The sequence below is a fragment of the Gordionus sp. m RMFG-2023 genome, chromosome 1, assembly GCF_954871325.1.
Source record: "Gordionus sp. m RMFG-2023 chromosome 1, tfGorSpeb1-WG-v2, whole genome shotgun sequence".
NCBI classification, from domain to species: Eukaryota; Metazoa; Nematomorpha; class Gordioida; order Chordodea; family Parachordodidae; genus Gordionus; species Gordionus sp. m RMFG-2023.
Genome location: NC_088775.1, coordinates 76464893 through 76473758, shown reverse-complemented (window position 1 = coordinate 76473758; position 8866 = coordinate 76464893). Strand labels below are relative to the sequence as shown.

Genomic DNA, 8866 nt, shown 5'->3' with positions numbered 1-8866 from the left:
GCTTGAAAAAGCTGAAAATAAGTGCGCCCGATAGCTATTGGAATTTTCTACCGATGAACCATTTCAAAAAATATTTGTAATCGACTGAAATCTACAATAACCTTAAGCTTAGCTCCTTACCAAGTGGGATTTTTATAAAAAGGAGGCTGTGAAGCCGCCTCAAACCTGAAGATCATATAGCAAAACCAGACATATCCAATGCTTTAAATTTAATTAATCGAAATAAAATGATCGATACTTTCTTGGAAACATTCCCTGACTACCACAATTATATCCATCTTAACTGTGGCATTCCTTCCTTATTCAAATTTAATAATTATATTATTAATTCTGCAGAAGGCCTCCAACAGGGTGATCCATTACGACCACTACTTTTTTGCTATACCCTTAAACACCTAATAAGTGATATTGCTCTCTCATGCAAACTCAATCTATACGTTTGGTACTTGACGATTGTACTATATCGGGGACCATTTCTTCAATCCAGAATTGTCAAGATATAATCAACAAACACTTTGATGAACTTAATTTATCCTTAAATATAAATAAATGTGAAATTTATCTTTCTCCGCCTCCAACAGACAACATATTAGATAACTTTAGACAGACACCCTTACAAGATTTCAATATATTAGGAGCCCCATTGGGAGGTGCAGAGGGAGTTTTTAATTTTTTAAATAATCACCTTCAATCATTATTCCCCAAACTATCGATCTTAAAAAAATTACCCACCCAACAAGCATATTACATTCTCAAAAATGCCCTTTTAATACCACAAATCCAGTATTGTTTAAAGACTTCTGGTGCCTTCTCTTTTGAAATTCTTTTAAAAGAATATGAACAAAAGATACTACAAATGATGACAGAGTTATTAAACATCAAACTCGATTCTAACTCATGGCTTCAAGCAACTCTCCCTTGTAAATCCGGAGGACTAGGCCTAAGATCGGCATTAAGTATAGCCCTTGTTTCCTTCATCTCATCAACCTTAGAAGTAAAAAATATTACCTCGCAAATTATTACCATCGATAAAGATAATTTATTAGATGAAGCCTTATGTTGTTGGAATATTAATGTCTTACCAAACACAGCCCCACCAGATTCAACGAAACAAAAAGATTGGGATCAAGGATTGGTATCTCGTTCCTTAGATTACCTCAACTTGAGCGATGATAACCAATATAAATCCCTCCTAAGATCACTTAATTTCAACAACTCTGGCCATAAATGGTTAGATTCATATCCCAGCATTTTATATAACCAGCTACTAGATAACGACGTTTTTCGTTATACAATCAATTTACGCTTGGGCGTACCTTTTCTAAACCATTATATTTGCATTAAATGCAATCAATCGGCAGATGCATATGGGAGACACCCTCTCCACTGTAAATTTATATCAAAAATCAGCCGACATGATAAAATAAATACAATAACAGCTTCTTTTTTAAATAAAGCCTTCCCTGTATTTTAGAACCGATATCTTTTTTAGATAAAAAACGCCCTGACAGCAAAACAATTGTACCTTTTTTAATGGGAAATCCTTTAATGTGGGATTTTACCTGCATTGATCCCATGGCCCCATCGAATAATTCTCATGATCCCCTTAAAAGAGCCGAATCTCTAAAAAATATAAAATATACCTAATGTGTGACAACCACTTTGTTCCCATAGCTGCTACGTCAACTTGCTCTTTTGGACAAGCGACATTGGATCTCTTAAATCAATAAAAAAATCATACCTTTCTCCATTTTATAAACTCAAGCAGAAAATCGCCGTATCTATAATTAGATCTAATTATCAAATATTTAAAACATCATGACCCGACCTCGCCACTTGATATTTTTTTTTAAATGTTTTTTCTTTTATAAAAATATACATTTGTATCAATTTTTTTTTAACTTAAACTTATATATGACATATTTTATTATATTCTCTATATTATAATGTTAATTTTTAAATAATAATATTTTATCATATTTGTATATGAATTTTAATAAAAAATTGAATTTTAAAAAAAAAATAGAATATTTTAAAGAATTTTTGATAATTTCGAATGGACCCTATATTTTATTCGAATAATTAACAACTACTACATAAAGCATCAGTCTTTCTAATCTAAACATAGAATAAGAAAAATAATTATCGATCTTCCAATAAATTATTTTACAAAATAATTATTTCATAAGCTAGGAATATCGAATTGAAGATAATGTTTTAAGTTCTGATCAAACAAAATAATAATTCAACAAACCAATGATCGCAGTGATTAGTTCTTATAAATAGCCAAATGCTTATATTAATAAGTCTAACATATTCGTGAATAAAAAATTTTTTTTAACTCAAATATATGAACCGTGAACTCAGAAAAGAATGGCGCGTTATTCCAAGTATATCAAGTATATTAATATAGATCGTTAAAATATATTATTTAATTTTAGAAGCATATTTTACATTAAAATCAAAGGTGAGAAACCGAGCATCACAAGAGTTCAAAATATATAAATAGTAGTGGACATTTTAGCGTATGCGTGACCTGCGAGAACCCGCTGGAATTAGATTCGACCAAACCAGCAAAATTTTAATTTTTTTCCCCCTAATTCTTTTACATCGAATATTTAGATTTCTCCTAAAAATATACTTTTTCCTCAATCTCTTTCTTTAATTATTTTTAATATAGAATCAGACTCTGACCTACATTTATGCTAGTAATTTTGATTGGTGTCAGATCTTTGAAAAAAAAAGGATTAGATAGGTAGAACAAAAAATATTTAATTTGCTTTCCTCCGATTGAGCTCGACCTCAAAAATATGCCAAAGGCAGGACTCTAGTGTGTAGTATGTGATTCTTATATCACTCGATACATTTTAATTCAACTAACAGATATGCTAAATTTTTAAAATTTATAATAATAAAAAAATAAATTTTAATCAAATTTTTTTCAATATTTAAATTAAAAAAATAATTAATGTTTTTTAAAAAAAAAATAATATAAGTAAAGTAAAATTTAACAGAGGCTAACCGAATATTTTCCTTATTAAGAAAAAATGAAATTATATTATAACAGTTTTTGTAAAAAATCATTATAATCTATGTAAAAAAAATCATTAAATAGTAATTATAACATTTGGGCCTATAATTGAAATTGATAAACATCACTCTTCCTCTACATCCTCGTCATCTAATTCAACTTCTTCTTCCTCTTCCTCCTCTTCTTCTTCCTCCGCCTCTGGGCTTTTTTTAATCGGAGATGAAGTTCCCTTTTTACTTTTTCTTTTTGAAGTTCTTGTACCAGTCTCCTCAGTTTCAACTTCTGGTGGATTTTCGGCAGTTATTGTATCAAGGGTCATGAGAGATGCAAAAATTGTCATCATCATTTTGGGTTTCAGCTTTTTGGTGCATTATTAACAGTACAAAATATAATTATTGTGTTTGTTTTCCTTAAACCAGAATTATATAAGATTTACAAAAACAGAATTTAAAATAATACCTAAAAAAATTATCAAATCCAAAGTTTTAATTTCTATAATACAGGTATTAAGTTTCTCGTCTCTAATTGATATTTGATAGGATAAAAATAAATTGTAGAAACAAAATAATTAAGAAAGAAATTTGTGGAAATATTAAATAAAGGGCTCAATATTTCGACAATATATTTTTGAGTTAATTTTATAAGCAATCCTGTATAAAAATGAATATAATTTTTTATTAACGCATGTCTAAACAAGATTGTGTTTTTTGGCTACTATGGAAAATAAAAAAATTATGTTTTTTAAAATGTTATTGTCCTTTAAATAATTATTGATCTATCTTAATTTTATTGAAAAGATAGATGGGGGGGGGGGAGTCTAACTCTTCTTCACCCCTTTCTCATCTGTTAAGATTAACTTTGATTGATAAGCTTATTTATCCTCTATGACTACATTATTACCTAGATGGAAGCTGCCAAACAGAGGCTTTAACCATAAAGAAAAACCATACAAATTTATAAATGTAATTTTATATGTTTTGACTTTTTTTCTAGTTTAATTGATATCACGTCATTATTTTTCGATAAATGAAATTTTTCAGAAAAAAGACATTTTAAAAAAAAAGTGAAAATCAAATTTTTTTTTTTTAAATGTAGATAATTGTATAACGATTTGAAATCTTCAAACTTCATTTTTAGCAAAAAAACGAAGGTCATGCTAATTAGTGCATAATTATGCTACTATCCTTTTTTCCATAAAATTTTATCATTTTCTCCCTTTAAAAATAAAATCAATAATTTTTTTTAACTTCCAAAACGTCCTCAGGTAAAGCAATGATTACTGCTCCCAATTTACGTGACAACGAAATAGCATACCCTATGTTTGAGAGACGATCTTCATCAGAGATGTTTGCATCTGGGACACCACTATCCGTGTAACCTTTGACCAATCTAAACAATGTAACAATTTATTTTAGGCCTTTCCTCTGGCAATAGGGTTTAACTAATATCAGAATAAGACTGCGATTATGAAGATTATGAATAAGTCATGGACATATTTATGTAATATACTTTTACTAAAAGAAGTGAAATAGTTTTTACCCCCAACTAACTCTCCCAGGTTTAATGCACTCAAGCAATTCTAGAATGGCAATTCCATCTACCAAATTGGGATCCGTGAAACTTTTGAAGGTTCTTTTTTTTTCGTTGTCTTTTAGTTTGGTGGCAGCCCATTGAATAATGTCTTTATCCTGGATTTTTCCGCCTGGTTTAAGTTTGAGCAATATACTCATTGTTTGCTTGTGTAGCAGTTGGTATAGCAAAGACATAATAGCATTCTTTTTCATATCGTAAATATCAGCTCCACCTATTCCAACCTAAAATTTAAAAAAAATAACTAATTCAAAAATGTCTATACAAAAATATATCAATTTTATTCTCGGTTTTTTTAACTATTTTTTTATTGAGATTCATAAAACCCCGTAAAATTAGCGACTTAATTTACCAATGAAACGCCAAAACCTTTAGCTACTTCGACAACTTGTACACAATTCTCCCGTTTATCAATCTTGGCTGTAGCTTTTTTGAAAGTTTTTTTTACTTTGGTCCAGTCAACACTTTTGGGCTGCATTTTATCAAGTAATCCGCACAACACTATTCCATCCTGCAAATCAGGAAACAAATACTTGACCCTAGGCATAACGCCTAAAGAATTTATCCAATTTCTGAAAGTTTTTTCTTCCCTCGTCTCCTCGATTTTTTCCTCGGGGGCTTCTAAAACATCTATTGGTAGAGACGGATGATTGTTAAATAAATTTGCTACAAATGCCAAACACAGTTTGTAGTTTCCTGTACTAACATCTCGGGATGTTATAAAATCTCGACAACCCAATTTGTTGGCTTGATCTAGCATTATATCAGCTCTCTTAGTTAAATTTGGTTCAATCATAGCGTCCATTGTTATGGGCACCTCTCTTGGAGCTATCTGTCGGATAAGATTTGAAAATATTTCACAGTCTTGAACATCTTTCGTAAAGTTTTTCATTCTTCTTTTGCATTTAGCCAATGCCAACTGATAGTTGACCCATCTCATCAGAATTTTCTCTGGGGACATTTTTATAAAATCGGAGAGCTCTTCGTTAGGTTTCAATAGCACCTAACAAAAGTATTTTTTTATAGTATATAGATTATGCATGATCATATTTATCACCTATAGATGCTTTTAATTTAATAAATAACATATTTTAGAGTTATTCATATCCATAAATTTATTTTGAACCATATTTTCTATTTCAAAATATTTAATTTAATTATGGCATCATAAAAAGTTCTAAACCATTGGGTCTAATAATAAATTAGAACTGCTATTAAATTTTACCTCATGAGGATAAAAATTATGAAAATTTTTAAAACTTAGTTTTGAGCTTAGTTAAAATAGAAAGATATTCTAAACCTGTGTCTAGTGATAATTTAGCATTGCATATTTTACTCCACGAGGGAAAAAGGTTTTGATATTAAAATATGTTCTTGAATCTTTTGGTTCATAAAGAAATTTTTGCCATTATTTTTTAATTATCTCGTAAAAATTAGAAATATAAAAAATTTTATATAATTACATTTTGAATCTAGTTAAAAGTTTTTCATAATAGAAAGAAATTCTAAAAGCATTGTGGCTAGTAACAAATTGGCACCGCTAATATTTTACTCCACAGGAAAATAAGACTATGAAAAAATGTTAAAACCTTGCTTTAGGCCTATAATAGTTTTATACTAGAATGATAAACACAAAATTATCGATGATTTAAAAATTTAATTAAACATAGGAATTTATAATAATATATGTGTTAGGTATTATATGCTATGATTAATACTTGTAATCCTGGATGAGATTTAAGATCCAACCTAGCGAACAACCCTAAAATAATAAGTTGCCGCAGGAAACTCAGAATAAGATGAGCTCTCTCTTTCAGAAAATCTTCTGCGTGAATATTGGTAGTGTTCACTCCAATAGCCCGAGCGGAATTGACGGCCAAGTTTAAATTTTCATGCTTCTTGAAAATACTCAGTTCTTTATCTTCTCGTTTATTCAAAGTCCGTTCGTCTATAGTGTTTGCTTGAACAGTGTTCACCAATTTGCAGAGTAATAAACCATCTTTGAGTTTCGGGAAAAACTTTCCAGTTTCCAATGGCATCATAAATTTTAAGTCAGCGTCCGGTTTCAATAGTTTGTTTATCCAATTAACGTAAGCGGCTTCTTCTTCTGCGGTAACGGAATGTTTGAGACGTTTCTGGTTATTTATATAATTATATTTATAAACATTTTACATATACATTATTTTTAGTTTAAGGCTTATATTTATATAAATATAATTTTTTAGTTGTTACATCCATGGTCCGAATATTATTTCTAAAAAAATTGGACTACATCTTTATTATGATTTGCAAAACATAAATAGAGTATTAAATAAAAATTATTATACATAATACTATATAAAATTTAAAAATTTGATTGAACATTAGGAATTGTTAGAAATGACTTTTTTTGATAAAGTATGATGTAATATACAAAATGATGATATGCATATGTTATGTTAGAAGCAAATGAAGTAATCATTTTAGAAATATTACAAATTTAATTCAAAATCTTCGTTCTGAATATAGAATTTAATGTGTATCCATTCGGTGCATCGACAATTCGTTGAAGAAAAATGTGTTGATGGGCAATTTGTCTCACCCACAATTCAGCGTGTGTATCGGCGACATAGAGATAATTTAAGTGCACAAATTTAGTGAATTTCAATTGGGTTCGACTATTTCGGTTGAGAGAAATTCAATGAAAGGACAATTCGAAGTTTTATGTCAATTAAGAAATGCAATAATTCTTAATGAACTATTCAGCACAGCGACAGTTCGTCATAATAAAAATTAGGTAGAATTATATTTCTAATCGGTTAATTCAGCATCACTTGGATTTGGAACCGTCAATTGGGTACAATTATGATTCAGTGTCAGATATGGACTGAATATACTGATAAATTATCATGATTTTTAAATCATGGCTAAAAGAAATTATCTCGGCTGAAAGGTTAGTTCTAAAAAAAATTCTTAGGGATTGATTAAATGTGCCTGCTAGGCTAGAATTACTTTATATTTTATATAATAAATAAATAATTTAGAATTACCCAGCCGCAGAGACTGTTGAAGTTTTCTTTTATATAATTGTAATTAATTTTTTTTAGCAGAATTCTTCTTTTTTCACGGTGAGTGTCAGATGTTCATGCAATTATGAAGGTAATGATACATATCGTCAATCAATATAATAACTTACTAAGCAACAATTTAGTTTTTGTTCACTTTTTAAATAAATCTAAGAACCAATATCTGTCTGACTATAACTATTCTCTTTCCTAAGTTACTTATGAGTGAAAGTTAGTTTTCCTAAAATAACTGTCCCAGGATGGGAGGTGGTCAAAACTATTGAAATAACTTTATCCTCTAGTAGTGTTGTTAAACGGCTTGTTTTCATCCGATTTTTTAAAACGGCGAACTCTTTATTCATAATAATATTATGCAAGCCTAAAGATTTTGCTCGTAGAGTAGCAAAAAGGTTTAATCATCTATTAAAGAAGAAATTTCAAGGCTTATAGTTAGATAATATTTTTCTGGAAAAAAATGTTGAAATAACCATTTATAAAAATGTCTCAAATCGAGTCGTTTAGCAACACTACCTTTTGATCATAGCTAGTTATATAGGATAACCTGAAAGTATTTTTTGAACTTGAATAATGACTGTTGAGATCGTTAAGATTAAAATATTATGTCAATCAAGGTTATTTTAGGTATTAGTATATTCTTTAACTAGTTATATGTTCGTGGAATAATAATAAAAATTTTATACATAAAATTATTAAATTTCGGGTGTATGACAATTAAGAATTTATAGACTAGAAATTTGAATATTGAGTGGAGATTGCGGGTTTCATTTTAAAAATACAAATTATGTACAAAGTCGACGAGCTCCAAATGATGGGAATCAAAATTGTTAGTGTATCACATATGATGATAAATTAAAAATAGCCTTGAATTTTAAATTGCGATGATTCACAAATGATAATGAATCCCAAATGGCCATGATGATAGTTGATTATAAATGGTAGCAAATATTAAAGGAAGATGGATCATAATTGTGATGAGTAAAAATGTGATAGATTAGTAATGGTAGCGAGAAAAATAATTTTTAAATTTTATTTTAAAATATTAAAACCAAATGGAAAAATTTATTAGGTTTTAAATATAAAATCAAAATAATATATATTTATAAGTGATTTTTGGTATAAAAAAATATATATTGTATTAAATAAAAAAAATCAAATAAAAATATATAGCAAAATATTTCTT

The 8866-nt window shown here is 28.8% G+C and overlaps 1 protein-coding gene across 1 annotated transcript; it reads right to left on the bottom strand.

The window, feature by feature from the left end:
* Positions 1-3137: 3137 nt before the first annotated feature.
* LOC135922106 (fimbrin-like) lies at positions 3138-6938 on the bottom strand. The gene is made up of 6 exons (XM_065456515.1): positions 6854-6938; positions 6340-6756; positions 4974-5624; positions 4571-4845; positions 4279-4420; positions 3138-3389 (listed from the first exon to the last, which is right to left on the bottom strand). Exons 1-6 carry the CDS (start codon positions 6857-6859, stop codon positions 3156-3158), a joined length of 1725 nt encoding a protein of 574 aa, XP_065312587.1. The 5' UTR covers positions 6860-6938; the 3' UTR covers positions 3138-3155.
* Positions 6939-8866: the final 1928 nt, after the last annotated feature.

Excerpts from the sequence above, each read along its gene's own strand:
- LOC135922106 (XM_065456515.1), bottom strand. Across the intron at positions 5,625-6,339 it reads AATCTCATCCAGGATTACAA|GTGCTATTGAAACCTAACGA; the intron begins GTATTAATCATA and ends TACTTTTGTTAG. Across the intron at positions 3,390-4,278 it reads TACCTGAGGACGTTTTGGAA|CTGAAACCCAAAATGATGAT; the intron begins GTTAAAAAAAAT and ends TGCACCAAAAAG.